The sequence below is a fragment of the Saccharomycopsis crataegensis genome, assembly GCF_037102585.1.
Source record: "Saccharomycopsis crataegensis DNA, jcf7180000000075, whole genome shotgun sequence".
Lineage (NCBI taxonomy): Eukaryota > Fungi > Ascomycota > Saccharomycetes > Ascoideales > Saccharomycopsidaceae > Saccharomycopsis > Saccharomycopsis crataegensis.
Window position 1 is genome coordinate 1009329 of NW_027043822.1, and position 25662 is coordinate 1034990.

Genomic DNA, 25662 nt, shown 5'->3' on the forward strand with positions numbered 1-25662 from the left:
TTGCAAAATTTCTTTCTTTTTTCTTTTTTTAGAATATTTACATATGTTTACCATCAATAATTTATCCTGGCCTACATTATTTTTCATTTATTTTCTTGATATCCATACACCCACAAACACCATTATTTGTGCCAGCATTTTATTTCATTTTTTGACAGCCATGCGGCGTGCTGCATGTTGGCAGGGGGAAAATGTGTCATGCGTCATGCAGTGTGTGGGTGTAAGGTTTTGATAAATTGTTATATCAAACACGTGCACAGTGACTGTTTAGGGCTACGGGCGTGATAGTTGAAGACCATAAGGGCTTTGTGACTATGATGTATGCATATTTTTGCATAGTGATACAGTCCTCGATTTCAAGTACCAATATGGGGGATCTTTGAGGGGCGATCAAAAAAACTGTCATCATCACCATCAAATAACAGGCGTGTGGGCTTGATAGCTACCATTATAATATACACATATACAAGTTATGGATGGCCACTCGCTAACAAGATAACATATAATGATACTGGATACCTCCAACTATGAAGCGGTTTTGAAGAATCAGTTGATTCATTCACCAATTGTCAAATATCTTTTTGATATCAATGTTTCCATAAATAAGCAACATATTAGCCATCATCATCGTACAGAGGATTTCAGCCCAAATTTCTCGATTTTCGACAAAACAATAAGGAATGATCTCTGCTCTTCTGATCAATCGCAGTTCTCCTCCGATACTTTTGGTTCCAACGATACTTTGGATGAAATATTGGCCCAAGATGAATTACCGCCAACCACTATCAATGATCCCCCATATATCCCCAAATTGCAATTGGTGAAAGTTCTAGTAAGAGACACTTCGCTACTCATTGAATCCAACATTTTCCCAATTTCTGGAACCATTCGATGTGCTGCAGTGCTTCCCGGGATCACAGATTCCAAAGGGTATCACCACGAAGACAGTTTGCTTCTCACATTATCCTCGGGATATCTTGTGTTGATCCGGTTGATTCTTACAAAACACCACTTCCAACCATTTATTCATATGTGGCACAAGATTTCTGACCCTGCCACAATGGTAATAAACAGCAGACTAGGTTATAACATCACTTGCCATGATTCAGGATGTTATTTTGCCGTCAATGCGTTAGAAAATTACATTGCGATCTTTGAATGTTATCACGATGATAAAATAACTCAAGGCAGCTATTTTAAAAAACATCAGGTCATCAAAGTTGATGGAACTATATTATATTGCGGTTTTTTCAAGAATCTCATAAAAACTACCTCGCAATTCAGATTATACTCGTTGATTTTGACTGATGAACGTCGTTTACAGATAAAATCGTTTTCTTGGATAGACGATACAACCAGCAAAGACAGCTCGGACGCTGATCAACATCGGAAAATCCCAATTACAAGACATACCATAAACCGACATACTTTGCCACTTTTCAATGATATAGACATCCCATGCTTGGCGATAGCATTGCATCGATCACAAAGCGTGTTGTTTCTCACCAAGTCCCAATTCATCATCACTACATATGATCAAATTCATTCAGGAGCCACTGAACTTTTAAAGGCCCCCTATTCTGGAGGGTTTCCCTTGAATTATTATCAGCCAAAGTCACCCATTCTTTCCAAAACTTGCGAAGATTATAATGAAGTGTTAATTTCCTCCGCTAATGGCGTCATTTATTTAGTAGTGATCATTGGCAACCAAACTGTTGATACTACGCCGTTGGTTCGGGTCAGGCCAAATTGTTGCTTATCCGCTTTCTCTTTAGAACGGGTAGATAATCACACCTCCTTGGACGGTGCAGAATTCATTTTCACTTATGGTGATGAGAAATCAAATGGTTATTGTCAAAAGGTCAGACTTGTACAAAACCCTGATAACCCAGAGTTTCGAGAATTCAGAGTGCTTGAGGTATATGACAAGTATTGGAATTGGTGCACTGTGTTTGATTTTGAATGCATTGATCATTCGAAAAATAAGTCATTACATGGCTCTCAGGAATTATGGATGTGTTCTGGAGAAGCAAGAAATGGTTCGATATTGCACATGAGATACGGGGTGTTGTCAAAGCAAAAGAAAATCCACAACGTTTTCAAAAAGGCCACAAAAGTTTTCACAATTCCTTTTGCCACGGATGACAGAGAATACAATTATTACTTCTTGGCGAATTTTCCAACAACTTCAAAATTATTCACTTACAATGAAACAGAAAACGAATTTTTTGAAGTGCCAATCACCACTGCTATTGAAATGACCTCGGAAACTTTGTTGATTGAGAAATTGGCTGCCGCAGAAGCATTCATTCAGGTCACCAGGGATTTTATTTCTATTGGTAATATCAACGAAACGTTAATCAAGGTTGATTATGAAAATAAGCAGGCAGTTTTTGCAGAATTATTTAACAATTGGTTATTTTATATTGTCATGGATAATGATTTGGAAGTGCAATTAAAGTGTAAAAAAATCCAACCATCGTTCCTGGATGCAATTTTGATAAATGGCCTGACAATCATTTTAGATACCACTCCAACTTGTGTGAAAGTATTTGAATTTGATGGGATTATTTATTTAGTCACTGGCTCGATGTTTGGGGATCTCCGGTTTTTTAACCTCGAACCAAGTGGTGGACTATTGGAAGAGGCCCAAACCCTTAAGATTGATCAATATTATGAAAGTGCAATCCATGACATGTTGTTTATTCCCAACCAGGATCATTCACGTGTGCATTTCTACGTGACTGATCAATTTGGAAGTCTCTTGAGTGGCATATTAGCCCCTAATGATGATGAAGAAGAAAAAGAAGAAATTGATTATGATATGATGATTGATTCTCCATTCTTTAAGATTCTAGGACAGGTATACACTTTGCATTTTGGTACATTACCTATAAAACTAATGATGTCTGATGACAGCCGATATATTTATTTGATTTCCAAGCATTTGTGGAGATTGGAAACTTTGAAAGAGCCGGGACTTCTGGCACCAGCAACGGTGTTTTTCGAAGACACTGCTCAAGAAAGAAATGTGTTTGCAATTTCCAGTTTAATATTTGATGGAGGCATCAAAAGAATTGGAATATTGAGGGAGGACGGATATTGTATTGCGAAATTCTCTGAAACATTAAGCCCCGTCCCCAAACAGTTTCATTTGGGGTTCACTCCAAACAAGTTTATGTATATTCCCTATTTGCATGTTTTTTGCATCATCTCGAACGACATGACGTACCTGTCCAACAACAATAAGATTTCGTTTTTTGACGTGAAAAGTTTCAAAAAAGTCCGGGCTAGGGAGATTTCCAAACATAATAAACAACTTATCTTCAACAATAATGAACGATTGTTATCTATCGGCGAATGGTATATCAAGAAGAAGACTCTGCTGAAAAAAGAGGCGTCAGTGTATAAAAATGTGGTTGTTGGCTGCCAGCTCAACAATGACGAAGGATCGGTACACGTTATCGAGTTGAAAAAGGAGAAAAACGAACGGGATTTGATTAAGGTTGGTAATTTGTACACTTGGAGAACTAATGGACCGGTGTTTGCAGTCCAACAATTAAGGAATGCCAACACTTTGGTTTACTCTAGTGGTAATACCCTTTACACCCGAAAGTATATTTGTGATAGGAAAAGTATAGATCCTCCCAAAAAACAATACATTTGTGGAAGTTTGATTGTGGGGATCACTATCAAGGATTCCTCGACAATAATTGTGTCGACCAGATCCACATCGGTATCTGTGTTTGAATATAATAGGAAAACCGGGGAATTAGTTAACGTTTACAATGACTCAGTATCGAAAAGTTTGCTCAATAGTATTGGGGTGAATGATTTTATGGTGATTTCCGATAAACTCCACTCAACAATTACTGGGTTCAAGGTTGACAAAGCCGGGGACTTTGCTCCAAAGTTCAAGGACACTGTCGGAGGGGTTGTCCGGTTGAAGAACTGTGAATTGGTGCCAATCTGGGTCAATGATGTCTATTACGATATTGTCAAGCAACATAACCGATTCTTGGGGTGCGGGATTGGTGGACAGGTATTTATTTATTTTCTTTGCTCAATGGAGCAATTTGATCTCATTAAACACGGCAGTAGGAAAGCATGGATAAATGGTACGGAGTTGGCAAATAAGGGTAAATGGGAAACTGATGAGATTGATGCGCTAGGTAGTGAGAAAAATAATAATGTTCTTCGATTTGATTTAAATTGGGTTAGCAAAAGGTCTGACTCTTCAATTTTCCAAGATTCACCGTTGTCTGTAGCATTATGATAATTTATATATCTTTGAGTAACTTTTCCAATAATGAAACGATATTGATATAATTATAAAATTTATAATATAAATTATTACCATGGTCTACAAAAAGAAAATAGCGTAGGTTTATTATGTTTAGTGCTTTTGTTTTAAGCGCTGCGTTTAGTAATTTATTTTCCTGACGTTTTTTTGTTTTGAAAGATTTCTCGGCGATGAGGTCCAACTCTTTAATGTTGTTGTTATTCTGCCACAAACACTGTTCCAAATGACTAATGGGTATTATTTTTCTCTCCTAGGAAATATTCAATTCATTATATACAGCATTTCATGTACCAACTATTCCAGAACAAGCCTTTCAATAGGGGAAATCTCTTGTTGTCCAAGGACTATTGGATGAAAGATAACAGTGTCAAGGAATGCTTCAGTTGTGGCAAACCGTTCACCACGTTCAGAAGAAGACACCATTGTCGATTATGTGGGCAGATCTTTTGTAATGATTGCACTACGTTGATCTCGGGAGAACGTTTCACTTACAATGGTCAAATCCGATTATGCCATTCGTGTTTGAGTTACGACTACGATGACTCGAGTGATGAATATGATGATATCGACGATAATAACAATACTAATAATGATAATGACGATCAGAAGAGAAATGAGGCTTCCATGGCAAACGGGACTGATATTTCATCCAATATTATCGTTGATGGTGATGTCAGCTCTTTACAAGACAAATCAGAAAGGGACCCATCGATAATGGTGGATTTATCTGACAAATACCTGTCGTCGTCCGAAGATGAATCATCCATGACGTTGTATACTGCGTTGCATTCGGATTCCATTGGCAACCTTTCGAGCTATTCCGACTCCATGAGAGGTGGGGAGTCCAATCTACGGCCATCAAGATCAAGCTACAGTATAAACCAGGTTGGAGCAGGGTATGACAAGACCCAGGCATCGCTCATACGAATGAAGAGCAGGAAGCGGAGTAAAAGTACAAAGCGGAACATTGACGATAATAATAATAATAATATCCCTTCAAGGATGGGCCAGTTATTGACAGCCGCGAAAAAGGATGGTGACGCCGAAGTGTATTCTTCGGCCATCAATACCGAACCACTTGCTGTTGACAACGATTCCATCATTTGTGAGAAAGAGTACATGCACAAAGAGTTAAACGATATTAGCATTCATCACATTAAGAGGTTCTTGAAACAGACGTTGGTACTGTTCGATGTCAGAAATAAGAAGAGCTGGTATTATACCATTCATCGACTATTAAACAGTATAGAATTAATTGACCCCGACCCAAAGAATGGTGACAGTTTGGATATCACCCGGTACGTAAAGGTTAAAAAGATTCTTGGGGCCACCCCAGCAGAAAGCGAATGTATTAATGGGATAGTGTTCACCAAGAATGTGGCATTGAAATCCATGAGGTCGCAAATCACCAACCCCAACGTGGTTCTAATAATGTTTCCATTGAATTATGAAAAGGGAACCCAAGCTTTCGTCAGTCTTGACCAAGTGATGGCTCAAGAAAAGGAATATCTTGACAAATTAGTAAAACGAATTGTCCTGCTCCGGCCAAAACCTGACGTGGTTATTTCCGGGTCCACGATTTCTGGCTACGCTTTGGAATTATTGGATATTGCTGGGATCTCTGTCGCCTATAGTGTCAAACCACAAATTATTGAACGGCTTTCACGAATGTTGGAGGCCGATGTAGTGGGATCAATGGAAAAATTGGCAACCAAGCCCCGTTTAGGACTGTGTGAACTCTTTGAAGTCAAATCTTTCGTTCATCAAAACGTCAGGAAGACGTTTATGTTCTTCACTGGATGCAAGAGCACACTCGGGTGTACTTTTATATTAAGAGGTCAAGATCAAATGTCTTTGAATAAAGTGAAAAATATTCTTGAATTCCTTGTTTACATGATGTTCCACTTGAAATTGGAAACGTTTCTATTTAGAAATGAGTACCTTTTGATGCCCAATGCAAGGGAGTTGAAAGAAATGCTTCACCATACTCCGTACTTTGGTTTCGACTATCAGTTTATTGAGAGATTTGATCAGCGGTTGTTTTCGATATCTCCTACCATCAAGGTGCCATTACCTCATCTCTTGACAAAGGCCAGGGACTGTGAAAAGCATTTGAATAATTTCCTAGAGAATTATGACATGAATGCCATTGATGCGGACTCCGCCAAAGAAATCGTGAGAATTTTCGGTATTAAACTAGAAGAGTATGATTTGTTTGACCAAGGTAGTATCATTAATCTTGCGCAAGTGATCATTTACAAAAAATCCAAATTATTGAAATCAACTTGCAAGCTATATTCTAGACAATGGGAATCGTTTTCTGAGCAAATCTCTTCACTACTTGAAGTGTCTTTCCATCAAAGCATTAGTTTTCTTTATTCAACCACCAACGCAAAAAATCAGAGCCCTTGCATTTTTCCTAAAATCATCCAAATTGAGTACTATATGGATTTTACCGACGCTCCTTTGGGTCACTATATCGAGAACTTGGTGCAAACCTCTAACCACTTTTGTCAAGAAGGCTGTGGATCGAAATTATTAGATCATTACAAGAATTATGTTCATGGTGATGGTGCGATCACTGTGTCTATCGAAAATATGGAATGCAAGATCCCTGGTTTACAGCATGTCATTTTAATGTGGAGTACTTGCCAAAAATGTAACCATTCTACTCCAGTTATCCCCATGAATGAAATCGCGTGGAAATTCTCTTTTGGAAAATTTTTAGAATTGGGATTCTTAAGTGTGCCCCTCACGGTTTCTTTTATAGAATGCCAGCATGATTTGAAAGACCGAATCAAGTACTTTGGCCTTAATGACTTGACAGTGAAATTCAGCTACCAGAAAATTGATCTTCTTGAAGTGATCGTTCCTGGAGATAAGGTATACTGGCGACCAGAAGTTGATGTTACTCTCAAATTGGAGGTGTACCAGCTGATTGTTGACCGAGCCAACAATTTCTTTGAAGGGGTCTTAGACAGATTAGAAGGGGTAAAGATCGATAATTCAAGTCAAGAAAATGCCGATGCCGCGAATGAAAAAGTTAAGCAGTTAATTGGATTAGCAAAGGAGAACCATGCTGAGATAATGAACCAAGTAAAAAAGATATATACCGAATCCTCACCATTGGAATATTTGCCTTTGAATATTATCTTGAAAGGATTACAAAGTATGAGTGTCTCGTGGGATTTAGAGTTTAGTCAATTTGAAGAAGAGTTTTTGCCGAGTGAAAATGATATTACTAGGATCACGGCTTTTCAATTGAAAAATTTCTTCAAGGAAAAGAAATCTCCAGAGGACTTGGATACTGAACGGGGAAAAAATAAGGAAAAGTTAAAAGGATTAGGGTATCCGGAATCAGAATATTATGATGAAAAGTCAAAAACTGATTTAGAAAGACTGGAAGCTGATCCTGCTGTCAATGGTTCAAAGAAATGGGAAAACGATAATGATTATGATATGAAACAACCTGAAAATATTGATGAACGGGAAACATCAAGGGATATCCAACTAGGAACCATGCCAAGTACTGATAACTCCAATTCTGTTGATAGAGATACTTCACTAATTATGGAAGATGAACAGCAGTTAAAATCATCAACTTCCCGCTCCAGTTTCAAGCATTCCAATGTCTTGGAAAAAGTCTCTAGGATGGAAGCGAGATTGAATAATAATTCTGATATCAAATCTGAGAACTTTAATGACTCCCATCTTCTATCAGGTAAAACTCCTTTATTAAGTACTGGCAATTTATTGAAAACTGAGTTAATCAATAGATCTAATTTCTCTGATGATTTTGCAACCAGCACAGCCAGTTCCAAAAAATTGGCAAATACTCGTGTGGCAAAACTAAAAGATTATTATGACCAAATGCATGTGCGGTTGAATAAGGAATTCGTATTGGAAAGGGAAAATGAAAGAAAGAAGATTGCCAAGCGATATCATGCCATTCCTTTGATGAGTTCAAAACCAATCGTTGAGGTTTATCAAGATTTTGAAGATGCTGTGCAAGACGAAAATGAAGACAAGTCCAATAAAAACCATGTGAAAAATAAGGATCATATAGAATCTTCGAAACTAAAACGGGACGAATCAGAATACAATGATGCCGGCGACAACGAAGAAGCATCTGTGGATGTCATTAATGGGAACCCTGTTATTTTTGATAATCATGGAGATTCTAAAGAATTGGAGAGTACCAAAAATAATGAGGCAGAAGCACCTGAAATTTTTAATGATAATGAACAAATAGGAGAAGATAAAATTGAGCATGCCGATATTAATGATAATAAGGCTTTGAGTTTAAAAGAAAAAAGAACTGAAGACAAGAACGAGATTCCCCAGCAAGAAAAGAATTCACTTTTGAGTGCCATAAAGAAGTTTTGGGCGGATAGATCTGTGCTTTGGAAACCTTTAGATTATCCATTGAAGGAAACTGAACATGTTTTTGTTGATTCAGACGTTATTATAAGAGAAGATGAGCCAAGTTCTCTCATTGCTTTCTCATTATCCTCCAAGAACTATTTACAAACTGTAAAAAGATTGAGAAAGGAAGTCATTGATTCTTTGAGTTTGCCAGGGATGCAAGAAAATATCGAAATCCAACCGGGAAGCAAGATCCAAGAGAAATTGTTGGAGGCGGAGATGTTGAAAAAGAGGGCCATTCATTTGAAGTTTCAGATCATGGATGATTCGGCAATTCTTTCCTGTAAGGTATTTTTCGTGGGTCAATTCGAGGCATTAAGAGAAGCGTGTGGATCTAATTTCATCCAGAGCTTATCCCGGTGTATCAAATGGGACTCCAGTGGTGGTAAGAGCGGGTCAGCATTTTTAAAAACTTTGGATGATAGACTTATTATTAAGCAACTTTCTGAACCAGAATTCGAATCTTTTGTGAAAATGGCCCCGAGCTATTTTGAATTTGTATCACAATCATTATTTCATGATTTGCCAAGTGTGATATCCAAGATTTTTGGCTTCTATCAATTGGTGATCAAGAATCTGAGCAGCGGGAAAAACATAAAAATGAACGTTATCATTATGGAAAACCTCTTCTACAATAGAAAGAATTTGAGAATCTTTGACTTGAAAGGTTCCATGAGAAATAGACATGTTGAAAAAACCGGCAAAGAGAATGAGGTTCTATTGGACGAAAATATGGTTGACTACATCTATGAGTCACCGCTATTTGTTAGAATTCATAGTAAGAAACTATTGAGAGCGTCTCTTTGGAACGATACCCTATTCTTGAGCAAGATGAATGTCATGGATTATTCCTTGGTTATAGGGATCGACACGGAGAAAAATGAGATTGTCGCGGGGATCATTGACTATATTAGAACCTTCACCTGGGATAAAAAATTGGAAAGCTGGGTCAAAGAGAAAGGTTTGGTGGGTGGTGGTGGAAAAAGGCCAACGGTTGTGACACCAAAACAATATAAATCTAGATTCAGAGCTGCCATGGAAAGATATATTCTTCTTGTTCCAGATAAATTTTATCTGACTGATCAATTGCGTTAGTTTGTTTTTTTTGTTTTTTTTTTGAGGAGAAAATGAATTGGGTCTTTTCATTATTATTATTAATAATAAGACAATTCAATCAGTGTAAGGTATCTTTCTAATCTATATATGATTTAATTTTAGTTTATGTTCCTGGCAAATAAAGAACCTGAATGGAAGTAGGTGGTGGCTCTATTGTACAGTGGCTGATTACAGTTTCTTCAAAAGGAAATTCAGCTTTCAATTTTTTCAGGAGGTTAAAGCATGCGGATGGTTCATAAAGGAATCACTTTGCTGGTGTAGATGATATAGGGCTGCATCAAGCCCCAGATTACCAGATAGTCGTGTCGGCACGCATGATTCCACACACCAGCCTTCTGACTCGGACTTGGACCTCAGAGATGGTGTGGTAGGGTGAGCATAGGCACAAAATGCTCGATAGTACATCTCCAGATTGTAACACTGTCAACATGCGAAACATTCATAATAAAACGAAAGACAATAGAATTGGTTAGAATAATGGAAAATATAGGCACGGTAAGCTCCCACTAGTTGGCTTATTCGGAATACCGTGAGTGCGGCCCAAATTATTTATTGTCCAAAACAAAATATAATGCTGTTTCAAATACTGAAACTTCTCTCACTGTTTTTCCAAAACTTTTAGAACAAAGGCAAAACCCCTAAAAACAAGTAAAGGGCAATTTTATATGGCTAAAGGCCAAAAAAACATTATCAAAAGTGCCCTCACTCAGATTCGAACTGAGGATCGCTACATTACTAGTGTAGCGCCTTACCAACTTGGCCATAAGGGCTGTTTAGTCCTTTGTTACAATCAGTGTGGAAGGGCACACTAGATTCTGGAATCAATAGACCTGCGCGATTTTGGACAAGCCATGAGTGACGACGTTAACGATAAAGAAAGACATATCGAAGACTTCCGAAGCTCTCTTGAGTGGGATCTACCTTCTGCACCACATAAGGCAACCCAAAATAGCGGAGCGTTCAAGTATTTGGAAGAACATGTTTTCCCTCATCTCAGAAAGCCAGATAAGACTTTTAGCCAATTTGATAAGTTTGCAATCGTTTTAGATGATCGTTTCAAGAAGAAGGAGGAAAAAGACAGTGACTTTAGCGAATTGCAAGCCAAATTTTCCCAATTAGAGACCTTAGTGGTGTCACTTAGCGCCAGATTAGACTCGTTCTTAACCCCTGTCATTTCCTCTTCTCCAATTGAAAATTTTTCAAGCGGCCCATGTGACAGCGACATAAACCAACAGAATACTACAGAAATACTTAAATTGAGAAAAGACTGTGCTAATGCCTTCCAAGCCATAAATTTGCAACATGCTTCTACCAAGCTGAAAATCGAAATGTTAGAGACTGACATGATGAACTCTAACAAAACAGCTGCGGATAATGCAAGCATAATGCAGACAATACATGAGAAGATCGCCAACGTTGACGCTAAATGCGCAGCCGAATGCAATGAAATTAAACAGACCATTGACTCGAGTATTTCTATTCCTTTAAGCGATGGTGGATTCACCACTCCAGATATTGCTATTCAGGAATTAGATAACAAGATTGTTAATATTGAAACAGACTTAGGGAAAATGAAAGAGTCTGTTACCAAAGTACAATCAGATTTATCATCAAAAGACATGCGTCCGACAAACCTTGATCATGCAGATTTTAGTGAGACAGAAGATCAAGAGATGAAAAATGAACTCGACCTTGCCTTCATGGTCTCGAAATTGACCCCGATGGTTTTCGAAAACTTGGAACCAAAGTTTGACAGCAGGATATCCAAATCTACGGAGAAGTATGTAAAGGACCAAAATGATAAAATGAAGTTAATGAAGGATGATCTTGAAACAAGAAATGAAGAGGTGATGACTAAAGTCAATGAATTGAACGAATCCATGATGAATAACACCAAGGATATGGATAACAAACATGCCACACTAGTTTCCGCAAACTCTGAAATGTCTGCTAAAATGACCTCTCTTGAACTACAAGCTACAAAATTGGCTGAGAAAACCAACCAAGTGGAGATGATCAACTCAGAATTCCAATCCAAGATCAACGAATTTTCAACAAATCTTGAAAAAAATGGCTTGATCATAAAAAACATTAAGACTGAAAATGACTTTAGACACCAAGATACTTTGAACCACGCAATTAGAATCGAGAAACTATCTGATGAAGTTAAAGAATCCATGGTGACAATGAAAGTGAATGAACATAAAAATTCATCAACTATGAATGACACCACCCAAGATATTAAATCAATCAAATCACAGATTACTGATATCAAAAAGGAATCAGACACTTTGGGTTTAAGGCTAAAGGACCTTTCAGTCAACGTTTCAAACAACTTGGATGCAATCAAAGCGAATGAAAATGAAACTACATCTGAAACAAAGGTCACAAACCAAGACATCAAATTAATCACTTCATATATATCTAGGCTTAAAAAAGAATCCAACAGCTTGGAAACGACAGTGAAGAGTCATTCCAAGAAAATTAAGTCCCATGATAAAAATATAGATCAGTTGATAAATATTGGCAATGAAATGATATCAGACAAGACCACAAAAAAATCTTTTCAAAGTTTGAAAGATACAGTTGATAAGAATTTCTTCAACATCAACGTAATCAAGAAAGAAATTAAGGGATTGAGAGATAAATCCAGTACCACAGACACCAAAGTCAACTCTATAGTGGATCAGAATTTAGTTACTCCAAAGGAACTAAAGAAATTGGAAACCAAACTTTTGGGGGCTATAGCCTCAGCTGAGGCAAAGAAGCCATTCACTTTACCGAAGCTTAATAAGAAGATAGCTCCAAAACCCCTCAAAGGTACCACAAGACCCTCGCCAACACAATATGTGGTGGTCCAAAAGAACGGAGAGGCTTTCTCCAACTCAAATATGGCACAACATCTCAACAATATCAAGAGCTTGTGTCCTGATGCCATAAACCTTGGCACCACAATTTCATCGAAAATTAGATTCCAATCAAGTTCGAAAGATTTTTTGAAGAACAGTGAATTTTCCTCTTCATACAAAGTGGTAAATTCGGATCCTTTTATTAGAATCCTATACCATCAGGTCAATCTTTGGGCTGTAAGCCACAACAGACTCTTGACCACTTTCTCAAGACAGGAAATACAACAGATGATAGAACAAGAGAATAATATCAAATGCCAATTCCCTCCATCTATTAGAAATTGGCATAAGGTTAAAGAAAGACAAGGAGGTCAATGCTCCATAATGGTAACAGTCAATAAGGAAGACTGGGAAACACTTCAAAACAACGGAGGTTTGAAGATGAATTTTTGTCAAGTCAACAAGTACCAAATTGTTGCTAACAAAAGCTCTTCACAAAAAGCCTCTAGAAGTACCACATCGAATTACAAAGCAGCACCACCCAAGCCAGGACACCCTGGCAATACAGAAGCCTCCACTCCTGCAGAGTCGTCAGGAGTGCCTGATCAATGATCAGGGAGGCTGATTCTTCTATTTCCATAGACATACCTGCAACGAATTATACCATAGCGTCATACAACCTCAACAAAAAGTATGACGCTCTCGATCATCTTCTGGAACTCGGTGCTCTCCAGAAAATGAACTTTTTATGCCTACAAGAGCTTCCAATTAAACGAACATTATCAATTCCTCAAGGCTATTCCATTGCTTCACTAAAGCCAGAAGATACTTCCCCAGAAAATCCCCAAAAAAAACCCTCAAAAGAACCAGAAAATCCCCAAAAAAATCAGAAAAGTCAGAAATCCCAGGAAAAAAATGCCTCAGGCAAAAACTCAAAAACCACAAAAAACAATAGAAAACGGGAACTTCCAGCTCTAGTGACCCTGGATAACTATTCTTATACAGCCATACTAGTACATAAAGATATTCTCCAAAGCCACATTGTCCAAGTGATCCACCAGGATAAGTTCTCTACTACCATTAAAGTTACCAGCAAACATGACGAATGGCATGTCAGCTCAATTTATAATCATGCCCAACGTGGAATCGATTTCCATAGCTTCAAGGTCCACGAACATCATATCATAGCCGGGGACTTCAATATCCACGAACCACTTGCTGACAACCGACAAACTAAGATGTTTATCCAACAGAACTTCATGTCTGAAACAATAATCAAAGGCCATACTACCATCTATAACACCAACATTGACCGAGTTCTAGCAACCCAGCTAGTTCACTCTACTCACCTAAAGTCGGTAATCGGGACGTCTGACCATTACTTTCTCCAGGTTCAGGTTTCCATTCCCCAGACATCCCCCAATATAACCTTTGATCTTCAGCCACAGAACAAGATTAGACTCAAGATTGACCGAACATTATTCCAAGATACACTTGAACTGAGTCTATCCAAAGCAATCTTGAAAGATTACTTTAATTTAGACAGCACTCAGAATCTAGATACCGCCGTTCAGAATTTGACTCAACTATTACTCAACTCCGCCATTACTTCAACACCCGATCATATTTTGAACCCCTCAAAGAAACCAAAGAGCAAAAAAGTCTGGATAACAAAAGAGATTCGAGCCTTATGCCCTAAACCTAACGACCCTGATGCCAAAAAGAAAATGAAACATTATAATGGCGTCTGCCGTAAGGCCAAGAACAAATACCTTTGCGACACCTTATATAAGGGTCTCAAAGGCAGATCTTTATGGGACTATCTCCGAAGATCTAACCCCAAGAATCACACCACTCCATCTATCATGCCGGAAAAAAGCACTGCCGAAGGCTCCCAAGCCCTCCTCAACAAATTCTTCCGGTCACACTCCCAAACCACCTCAACTCCATTATCATCCAACTGCACGTTTCGAAAGAAAGATTTCCCACACGTCACTTCAACCGAATTCCAAGCCCAATTGGAAAAGATCAAGCCTCATGTAGCCCTGGGTCCAGACGGTATCACAGTGGATATTCTCAAGGCTGCTGGACAAGTGAAGCCTTTCTCAAAGTTACTCAGGAAAATAATTAATCGCTCTTTGGAATTTGGATTCTTCCCTTCCTCCTGGAAGAACACCATCACCATTCCCATCCAAAAACCCAACAAAAAAGACCTCAACGACCCAGCCTCATATAGACCAATCTCCCTTATCAATCTTTTGTCCAAATTTGTCGAGTCTATCATTCATGGCAGACTCCAAAAATGGTCTACCCAACACCATTTGATACCAGATAACCAGTTCTGCTCTTATGGCACAGGATGTATTGATTCGCTAATGTATATGAGCTCTTTCATAACCAGATGTCAACAGCCCGTGACCTCAATATTGTCAATTGATATTAAGGGGGCATATGATTCGTGTTTACCATCAAAATTATTGCAGATGTTGGAAAAACAGAAGATCCCTAATTATCTAACACGCTGGCTCAAGTGCTACCTTGAAAATAGATCAACCCAACTCCGGTATCAGGACATGACTACCAACACCTATCAAATTCAATGTGGTATACCACAAGGATCCCCTCTAAGCCCTCTCCTATTCGTCCTATTCACGGCTGACCTTATCCAAGATATGGATATTAGCAACACCAACTACGCCCTCCTATCTGATTGCCTTGTGACTGGATACATGGATGATATCACCATCATCGCAAAAGGTACGGAGATTCTGCAAAATTATCATCTTGTTCAACAACGTCTTGACAAATTGATTTCCAGAGCAAAAACCTTGGGTCTTGAGTTTGACGCTGCCAATAAATGTCAATTATTGAATGTGTATGAATCCCACCATAAGAAAAGGACAATATCCAGACAAATTGCGAGCAGCAATATCAGTATCACAATGAACAATCATCCCATTCAATCTCAATCCACTATCAAAGTTCTTGGTGTTACCTTTGATGACCGCCTCAACTTCAAAACCCATATCATGAACAAAACAAAGTCATTCAGCAAAGCGGCTGGTATTCTCCATCACATTGCCAAAAAATTCCCTATCGAATCCCAAAAGATTTTATATCTACAGACCGTCCGGCCTGCGATCGAATACGCCTCGGAAATCTGGTCCCCCAAAATATCGCCAACATTGATCGATGGTATCCAACGCGTTCAAAATAAGTTCATCAAAAGAACCCTTGGTGTATCCTCCAGGACCTCAACCACTGCAATTCATAAAGAACTTGGTATGTTACCAATCCAAAACAGATTGGATCTAAAGGGTTCTTGGTACACCGATAGAATAAACCACAAATTGCCGCTCACTAATCCAATTCTCAAGCTTATTATGGCAGGGAAGAATGATTATAGGGAAACCACATTAGCAGACATTACCAAGAACCATAAGATTCGAATTCAGAAGAGAAAATTGGCTAAAAAGGAAACCTGGAGTAACAAATACTATTTGATCAAGAGAAAACAGGAAATCAAATACCACCAGAGCAAGAAAATATCGGAGCAGAGAATGGTACATCACCTCAATGACACTTTATTCAATCACCTCCATAGTATATCTGGACAAAGATCGGAGCAGCTTCAATTCTACCTTGAAAAAACATCAGCTTTTCAGTTTGAACTCAAGAACAGCAAAATAGCAATGCATTCCATCTGGGAATCAATGGGTACCAAAGAAATTAGAGAATTGCTAAAGATGAGAATGAAGCCTGAATACCAAAAGGATCCAAATCTATGCCAGCATTGTCAAGTGGAAAAAACCCCAGACCACTATCTTCACTGCCCGGAATTAGCAACTTCACGTCAAAAGCACAATATTGAGAGTCAGCGGAATATCGCTGAATATATATTCTTGGAAAAAAAAAGAATACAAAGAAGTAGGGAACAACTCAAAATGTGGATAACTTATTTGAATGAAGTGGTGGCAATGAAGGAGGTTGATTAACAAAAAAAAAAAAAAAAAAAAAATTGGTGCCTAGTTTCCCAGTTAATAGTATTTGGTTTATTTTTTACTTGGTTTTTATTAATTTACTATTATTATTTTATTGATTTTTCTTAGTTTGATTCATGGGCTTGTGTTATAGAAATCAAAGATGTGTGGTGCCATCTGAGATAAAACCATAGCACTGGTCTATTTGATTTTGTCGATTTTGATTATGATTTTGATTTTGACAACATTCCACAAAGGCTTCACATTATTATCTCTCACTAATAATTGAGGCAAAGAAATGGAATGTCAGTTAAAGTGTTCAGTTGGTACATTGATTTATGGAATCAGGATATGTGTCTGGACTTAAAAAGTGTGTGGTGACACTTAAGACAGACCCATGGTACTGGTTCTTATTTGATTTATTTGGTTTATTTGATTTATTTGGTTCATTTGGTTTATTTGGTTTATTTGGTTTATTTGGTTTACTTGATTATTTTGACTTATTTGAATTATTTGGTCTATTTGATTATTTGAATTATTTTTTTACTTGGATTTAATTATTCTATTGATTTTTTTTTTTTTTATTATTTTTATTTTTATTATTTTTATTTTTATTATTTTTATTTTTATTTTTATTATTTTTATTTTTATTATTTTTATTTTTATTATTTTTATTTTTATTATTTTCATTTTTATTATCCCCCAGAATTCTGATGGTCACTACATTGAAAATACTTAGTATTTGAGATATAGTGCCAAAACCCCTCAACAAAGACCTCCATCTCAGTTCATGAAGCTCCTAGTGATGGGTAATTCACCAGTGACTTCATCTCATATTTTCACATTGCACCTTTTTTCCTTAATAATCTTGATTGTTGAGTTTTTTACCGGTGATGTGATTAATTCTTAAAGCAAGGAGTGTGAGGTTGAGAGAAAGTTATAGTATTTTACTTACCTATTAGAAAGACCGGCATGAAATGCCCGGCTTGCATGTTATTTAGAACCTCTGTGACTCGTTAATATACAATTCATTCCTGCGCTGGGTGGCGTAGTGGGTAGAACCATAGACTAAGAAAGGGTCGCGTGTTCGAACCCCGCTCGCGGCATTAACCACCAGGTCACGCTCAGTACGCTAACTGAGTAAGGAGTAATACCACTCTGAAGGTAAGATACAAGGGGGTTTTAGTGAGTAAAAATCTCACACTACCGGTAAGGTTGCGTCGCTGGTGTCTTTGGAAGATTTCCTCCTCCCTGGCTAAAAAAAAAAAAAATATATAGTGACAGGTTGCTACAAGTCAAAAACATTGCATTTTCCAACCCAAACTCCCGGGTTAACAAAAATATTGGGAGAAAACGGATACCAAATAAGTCGCCATAGCTGCGCATAATTGATCATAATAACCGTACATAAAAAGTGCGATGACCTATATAGCTCTTAGTAGTTAAATATAGGGACTTTATAAAAAAAAAAAAAAAAGTAGACAATTGGAACACCAACCCCAGGGATCCTGACCATATCAAGGAAGCCTACATCACCCATTACTACATAAATTGCACAGTATCAAGAAACTTATGGAAAATATTAAAAATGGGAATATCTCAAACATGGGATAACATCATATTGCATCAACATCAGAAACAAACTATGATAAAATTGGATCGCTTCGCTTATTACATTGAAAAATATAATAGGGTACGAAGGTCAAATAATGCAGATTGGACAAATCAATCAATGAAAACATTATTATATCTTATTACAGCGGTCTACTAAAAAATTAAAATAACCATAAAACAAAATAAAAATAAAAATAAAAATAATATTAAAAATAAAAATAAAAATAGTCAATATCTTAAAGGGGGTTTTTAGTGAGTAGAAATCTCACACTGTTGAATATTAATTTAAAAAAATTGAAATTCTTCGTCTTTTGAAGATTTTCCTCCTCAAAACCAAGAACAAGTTTATATAATTATATACTTATGAGATTTAATATAAATCGAAATTATTGGAAAAAAAAAAAAAAAGACCTGCGCTGGGTGGCGTAGTGGGCAGAACCATAGACTAAGAAAGGGTCGCGTGTTCGAACCCCGCTCGCTGCATTAACCACCAGGTCACGTTCAGTACGCTAGCTGAGTAAGGAGTAATACCACTCTGAAGGTAAGATACAAGGGGGTTTTAGTGAGTAAAAATCTCACACTACCGGTAAGGTTGCGTCGCTGGTGTCTTTCGAAGATTTCCTCCTCCCTGGCTAAAAAAAAAAAATAGTGACAGGTTGCTACAAGTCAAAAACATTGCATTTTCCAACCCAAACTCCCGGGTTACCAAAAATATTGGGAGAAAACGGACACCAAATAAGTCGCCATAGCTGCGCATAATTGATCATAATAACCGTACATAAAAAGTGCGATGACCTATATAGCTCTTAGTAGTTAAATATAGGGACTTTATAAAAAAAAAAAAAAATACAAAGTAAAAAACAACGGGAAAAACAAGATGTGAACAAGATGTCAAAAACACTCATGGACATTACTGGGGTGAATCAGAAACAAGTTGATAACTTTTGGCATAACCTCAAAAAATTCAACCAATATTTCCCGGGGAAATATCAAAATATTCACATCTTTCATTTGGGCATTGAAAATCACAATTACGTAAATAATCATTGTGACTATTGCAGCAAAAAATTAACCAGATATGATGAACCCCAATATGCCCCAAAGGAAATCCAATTTGAAATCATGAAGCACCATCTTATTGAATGTCCATTGGCCCAGAAACTTTGGAAAAAAATTGACTTGAATATCCCATTAACCTGGCAAACAATCATTACCCCTGCCACAAACATGAACGAAACCAGAACGATCGATAGATATCTAGGTTTCCAACGAAAATTATCAAGATTGAAATCCAAAAGGCATTTCAATTGTCATATGGCCGTTGATTCAATGATCTTCTTGCTTGAAAGCAATATCTTTTAAGCGGAGAAGAAAAAAATAGGTGGGGAAAAACAAGAAAATAAAATCAAAAAAAAAAAAATAAAACAATTAAAAACCTTAAAAACGCATAAAAACATTTTTTCACAATAATAGGGTTTTTCACCATTAATGGTTTTCCCTTAACACTTTAATTTTCAAACTACATTAAGTAGTTTATGAGATATATAGTTATATAATTAATTAATATATTGAATTTTGTCTTTAAAAAAAAAAATAGTTATTTATTAATATATTGAATTTTGTCTTTAAAAAAAAAAACACCCTTTAAAAATGAGTATTAATAATACCAAAAGAATTCCAAAGCCTTCCAACTACTCCACTGATCCAACAAATGATCCTCCTTCTCAAGAAACCCTGGTTTCTTCTGATATTATCGTTGACTTAGATCATGCAAATCCCAACGCAACCGATCAAAACAATGTAAACAAACACGGAAATGAACCACATTCAGACGAAGAAATCACTGAGGAAGATGACAATACTTTTTTAAGTACTGCTGAAACCTTTGCAACCCCATCTAATACCATAAATGAGGCCTCTAATGCTGATTCTGATGTTGATATTGCCCACCGCCCAGCCCCGGAAATTAATGTTTCTCCAGTTGATTGCGATCGCAATCTTGATAGTGCAGGTGACACTAGCGTCGACATGCATATGTCAAATCAAGCCACCATTGAATCTCAAGGAGATTCACAACCTTCTGTTTCTATTGATTTTGTTACTGAAAACTCTGAAAACCAAAAAAAAATAGAAAACAACAAAACCCAAAAAAACTCTGAAAACCAAAAAACCCCAAAAAAAACTAACCCAGCCCCAGTTGCTGCTTTCAGCAGATCCTACGCCCAAATCGCCTCGGGCTCTAAAGGCGCATCCCAACAGGGGACTCTGATTATGAACACCACCTCCACTTTTCAAAATGTTTTAGCCAAATTCGAAAGAGTTTTTAAATGGGCTAAATATCTCAAATCAATCAAGTTCGAACACCAAGATGTCCTTGAATATGCTATTAAGGAAAAGGGCATGAGGGGATCACTTTTCGGATTTGACACACAAAAAGTGGAAAATGTTGAAGAGAAATATCAAGAATTTGTCAAAATCTACACCATTGAAAAGTTTTTCAAATTTTATACAAATTCTCATTTAATTAATGAATTCTCAAGATTGAAACAATCTAATATTGCAGAGGAGGATTACATTAAATTTATTATGAGCCATCAAGATAAACAAAAAATCATGATGTCATTTATTATCCCACCTGAGGTCTACCGGAAGTATGAGCTTGATGATCATTTGAGTACAATAAAGGATGCCTTCCAAAAATTAATCGATGTTAAATTAACCAACATTGAAACTGATTTGAATGATAATGATGATGTCAACTTCATCAAGAAAGCTTTAATTGAAGCTCAAAACTACTTGTTTATTTCAAATGAAACTATTTGTCTCAAATCCTCACTTATCCCAATATTGAAAGGTCAATTACAAACTAAGAATGAAAAGTTACGTAATGCATTTATTGATTTTGTCACTAGCCATTTAAGTGTTGACATTGAACAATCCACTTACAAGCCACGCATCAATATCAACAAGAATGATAAAGAAATCCAATTGATTGAGATAACAGCCTTGGAAACAACCCCCGACTATTTTGTCGATGCTACCATCAAGCAAGCGCTTAACCTAGCCCAAATTGAACCAACATCATTCTCAGTGATTAAAAGTGACATGACTAAAAGACCTAACGAGGAGCTTAAAAATCGTTACATTTATGGTTACTTGGAAATGGAACCAGGAAAACAAATCCCGGTTATTCACCAAGACAACATTGTTTCTAAAGTTATTACTAAATGCTTACACTGTATCAATTGTGGTTCAAGAGAACACACCAGATACAATTGCAAGCAAGCATCTTGCGCGATTTGCAAAAAGCCTAGCCATGTAGCTAAAGACTGTTACTTTAAGCGGCCAAAGAAAAATGTTACAGATGATCGTCATGAGAACCCCAAACAGAAGCAAAATCAACCACCAGTGATTGAAGTTCCTTCTACCGAGTTCACCATGGTTCATGGTTCATCTAGATCCAGACAGTCAAAACCACCACAAAATGAACTGAGCAATTTATGGAAGAATCCATTCCACCAATTGGGATTAATATCCAAAGAAAGAGATGATGATTATGAAAATATCCAAACTACCACACCAGCTATCAACAGAAAGCATCAAATCACCCCTCCTCCGGTTAATCAAGTTAGAAAGGCCTCCAAAAAGAAGGCATCCGTCAAACCAAAGAAAATCCTTCAAAGGGAGAAACCAGCTGAAACCAAGCAAGAGTCAGCCAAACCAGGAATTAAGTTGAATGTGTTTAGATCCCATCCAATTACCCCAAAATCTAATCAAACCTTGTCCAACCCAACTTCTACCCCAGCTTCTACTCCAAAATCTACCCCAAAATCTACCCCAAAATCTACCCCAATCTCTACCCCAATTTTGACCAAAATTAACACCACCAAGCCTTCAGCACCAAAACCATTTGTACCAAAATCTATTAAGTTAGTCATTAAAGACCCACACCCATCAGTGACATCAAAACTGGCACAAACTGGCTCTAAAGAGCCAACCCTGTCTGAATCAAGTGCAGAACCTGATAATGATAATGACGAAGAATATGATGAGGAGTATGAAAATGATGGAGAATACATCTATGATGCAAAAGACGAATATGAGGATTCAGAAGAATATGAGCAGGATGAAATGCTACTGGGTGATGAAATTCCAGTACATGAGAAAACAGAATTAACACCAACCAATGATGATTTGTCAACTCTGGAAGCTGATGCAACCAGAAACAAACAGACAAATCAAAATTCCAATGAATAAACATAATGATTATTAAAATCAATACTCAAAATATACAACGGAGTCGTATCAGCGACCAGTTGGTAATAAGTTTCACCCAAAAATCCAATGTGTCTTTGCTCCAAGAACTAAATCTATCAGAAGACTTTTCGTTTCAGTTCGATAACAAAGTCATATACTATAATTCAACCTGTTCCAGAACAGCAATAATTGTTGATGATTCTATTCCAGTGTTAGGATCCAAATTAGCAGGTATTACTGTCCAACATGAACTCCAAAAACACATCACGGATGTCTTAATTGAATTAGAAAATAACCAAGCACTCTGGATTATAAACTTGTATAATCCAAATCAATACCAAAAGCAAAATCAGATCCATGATCAGCTCAAACTCAGTTTACTTGCCCAAAATCAGAATCTTCAAACTAGATTCCCAGGAAAGACAATCAACATCATGTTAGCTGGTGATTTTAATAATTTTATTGATCGTTCGGACTCCCTAAATTATAGAAGCCGTGAAGACTCAGTTGCTGAATCCTTAACTAATCTCATTACTTTGTTGAACTTGAAGGACTCATTCAATTCAATCAAACATAACATCAAGAAAACATTCACTAATAAAGCATCAGAATTAGGGAAAAGCCGGAGATTGGATAGGTTCTATATCACTGGGAGCTTCTTAAAAAACAAAGAAAACAAATGGAATATGACACAAACAAATCATTTTGGGAAAAGATCCACACATGATTCAGTTACAGTGGAGTTGACTTTAACTTCATCCAAGGCTTACTATAATATGAAGAGATATAGATTGACCGACAGAATCATTAATGTTCTCAGGCACCAATCTATAAATGAAGATATCCAAGGAACCGATGAATTAATAATTGATATTAAATGCAAAGCAGAAAAACTCAAACACATGTTGAAAAAAGTGAAAGTGCCTGAACTTGATAAAATGACGGAATATTATCAACATATTAACCAAGTTTTCCACCAATATCAAGAACAACGCCCAATAAAACAGCTAAAAGATGTAGAAGGGACACTAGTTCAATCTCATGAAGAGATAATGAAAATAGCAACTGAATATTATATGGACTTGTTTGATGGAACCAGAGGAACAAAGGACACAAAAAAAATACATAAATATCTTCAGGACGTGATTCCAACCCAAGGAATATCTCCTGAAGAGAAGAGAAAAATGGATTCCTTCATAACAATGGAAGAACTCAAACTGGCAATTGATTCGGCAAATTTGAAGTCCACACCGGGCATAGATGGAATCCCATACAAATTTTATAAGGAATTATTTCCCCAAATCAAACACATCCTTCTTCAAGAATTTAACCACATTCTAACTGAAGGAAATTTACCATTCCACTACCGAACTATACTCTTTAACATCATACCAAAGCCTGGAAAGTCAAAAGAAAACATTGGAAACTATAGGCCGATAGCCCTTATCAACACTAATCTTCGATTATTATCCACAATAATTAATAATAGGTTGTTGAAGCACTTGCCTGATATCATAGGGGAAGATCAAGCTGGTTTTATTCCAGGCCGGTCATCGTTCTCCAACATCACCATTTTCAGAGAAATGTTAGATAGTCTAATTCATCCAAAAGATAAAACGCATATAATACCAAATCCACAAAAGCTGATACTAATTGTGGATTTGGAGAAAGCGTTCGATAGGATATCTCACGAATATATGGAACAACTATTGTCCCATTTAAATTTTGGAAAAAAATTAGCCAAGTTAATCATCAACATCCTCAAGCAGACAACGGGATCCTTATACATCAACAACATGACCGGCCCATTATTCAATTTAAAAAATGGTACCCTCCAAGGTAATCCGTTTTCCCCTTCATTATTTGCATTAGCAGTAGAACCTTTACTACGATCTATCAAACAGAATACCAGAGGCCATAGTTACCAAGGAGATTTGATACCTGAAGCATATAGCAGTCAACATTATCTTGCTTTTGCTGATGATATCACAGTTTTCCTCAAAGATAAAAGAGATTATTCCAAAACAATGAAATGTATTAGACTATTTGAAAAATTCAGTGGCAGCAAACTCAATGAAAAGAAATCCCAACTAATCATACCAACTGATACTTATCCATTTTTGACACCATTCCCATTTGAGATTGCTGATGAAAACTTTCAATTGACATATTTGGGGATAACTATTGGGCCATCAGTGACATTTTGGCCGGAAACATTGCAGCGTGACCTCTATATCAAGTACAAGTTATCAAACATGACCAGCTTGCTGATTCAATCAAAAATAGAAGCATTCAACACATATATTGCATCCAAGTTCTATTACAAAGAACTACACCAACCTTTGTTACCCAATCAGTTGAATCAAATTGACACATCGATTAAGTTATTGGTCAAGCAAGATACACCTATTTCTTTGGATACACTCAAGACACACAACAACAAAGGCGGTTTCTCAATGATTGATTTAAAGTCTCAACTCCAACACCGAAGAGCCAAAATTTTCCAGGATTTGTTTTTGGATAGTCACACTAAATATAACCAGATATTACGTTTCAAAATTCAATCAAGTATCAGCAACATCATTCAAAAAACATCACCAACAAAATCACCAAAGGAAGATTATATCAAAACTCATTATTGGTGGGTGGTATTACTTGAACTAGCGGATGACATTGAGAATACCAATGATTCAATTTCCTTAGAAGTTATGAATAGCAGCACATTCTCAGATGCTGAAAGGACAGCGTACTGGGATTTCAGAAAAGTTCTTGGTATAAAGAAACGTACAATCAGGTTGAAGCCAATGAAGATTGGAATTGAAGATTTGAAAAATTCAATTGAAAAAGGGATTCCTGAAAAATATCAACAACACATTCCAATTAGAATCAAGGATTTTGACCATACTAAAGGAAGTAAAAAACAACGGGAAAAACAAGATGTGAACAAGATGTCAAAAACACTCATGGACATTACTGGGGTGAATCAGAAACAAGTTGATAACTTTTGGCATAACCTCAAAAAATTCAACCAATATTTCCCGGGGAAATATCAAAATATTCACATCTTTCATTTGGGCATTGAAAATCACAATTACGTAAATAATCATTGTGACTATTG

The 25662-nt window shown here is 36.9% G+C and overlaps 2 protein-coding genes across 2 annotated transcripts; both read left to right on the top strand. All coding sequences in view use genetic code 12, as the record gives it.

Annotated features, from left to right (window-relative positions):
* Window positions 1-505: 505 nt before the first annotated feature.
* DASC09_025670 (uncharacterized protein) lies at window positions 506-4276 on the top strand (the record flags this gene model as incomplete). Its single annotated transcript, XM_064996170.1, has 1 exon — window positions 506-4276. The coding sequence occupies one exon, from the start codon at window positions 506-508 to the stop codon at window positions 4274-4276; it is 3771 nt and encodes a 1256-aa protein (XP_064852242.1).
* Window positions 4277-4588: 312 nt separating this feature from the next.
* Window positions 4589-9823, top strand: DASC09_025680 (1-phosphatidylinositol-3-phosphate 5-kinase; the record flags this gene model as incomplete). The annotated part of the gene is made up of 1 exon (XM_064996171.1): window positions 4589-9823. One exon carries the CDS (start codon window positions 4589-4591, stop codon window positions 9821-9823), a length of 5235 nt encoding a protein of 1744 aa, XP_064852243.1.
* Window positions 9824-25662: the final 15839 nt, after the last annotated feature.